Source organism: Monopterus albus, unplaced genomic scaffold (assembly GCF_001952655.1).
Source record: "Monopterus albus unplaced genomic scaffold, M_albus_1.0 scaffold232.1, whole genome shotgun sequence".
NCBI classification, from domain to species: domain Eukaryota; kingdom Metazoa; phylum Chordata; class Actinopteri; order Synbranchiformes; family Synbranchidae; genus Monopterus; species Monopterus albus.
The window spans coordinates 110,963-111,389 of NW_018128112.1; the positions used below are offsets into that span (position 1 = coordinate 110,963).

Below are 427 nucleotides of genomic sequence, written 5' to 3' on the forward strand. Positions count from 1 at the left end.
GAATTTTTTTTTTTTTTTTTTTTTTTTTTTTTATTCTCAACACCACAGATAAAAAGTATCTTGTTTACTTACATATTATGTCAAACTGTGTCCCTGTAATTTTTTTATATATTTTTTTTTTATTTGTAGAATTTTTTTTTACTCATAAGAGTACAGTGCTTTGTGATAAGAAATCTTGTTTTTCTTGTCCCTCAAAGACTTTGTGTCATTGGATGGATTCCTTGGAGACATTTCAGATGATGAAGTCAGGCATCGGAAATCCAGCTCCCACCGTGTACCACCTGGTCGACGTAAACCCGAGAAGGTGGGTAATCCTGAGTTTCATCAGTGCGTATGCCCAGGCTGGCCTGCACAGCCTGCATTTATGGTAGTTTAGTTTTGTGTAAGATTTGCACTGTCACACAGTAACAGTTGTTTGTCTTTTGAA

The 427-nt window shown here is 35.4% G+C and overlaps 1 protein-coding gene across 1 annotated transcript in view; it reads left to right on the forward strand.

Moving 5' to 3' along the window:
- Positions 1–427, forward strand: part of kmt2bb (lysine (K)-specific methyltransferase 2Bb) — a 26,241-nt gene that overhangs the window by 8,579 nt on the left and 17,235 nt on the right. Inside the window, exon 10 of the mRNA XM_020620110.1 lies at positions 198–304. Coding sequence (XP_020475766.1) covers positions 198–304 — 107 coding nt within the window. The remainder of the gene's footprint in view (positions 1–197; positions 305–427) is intronic.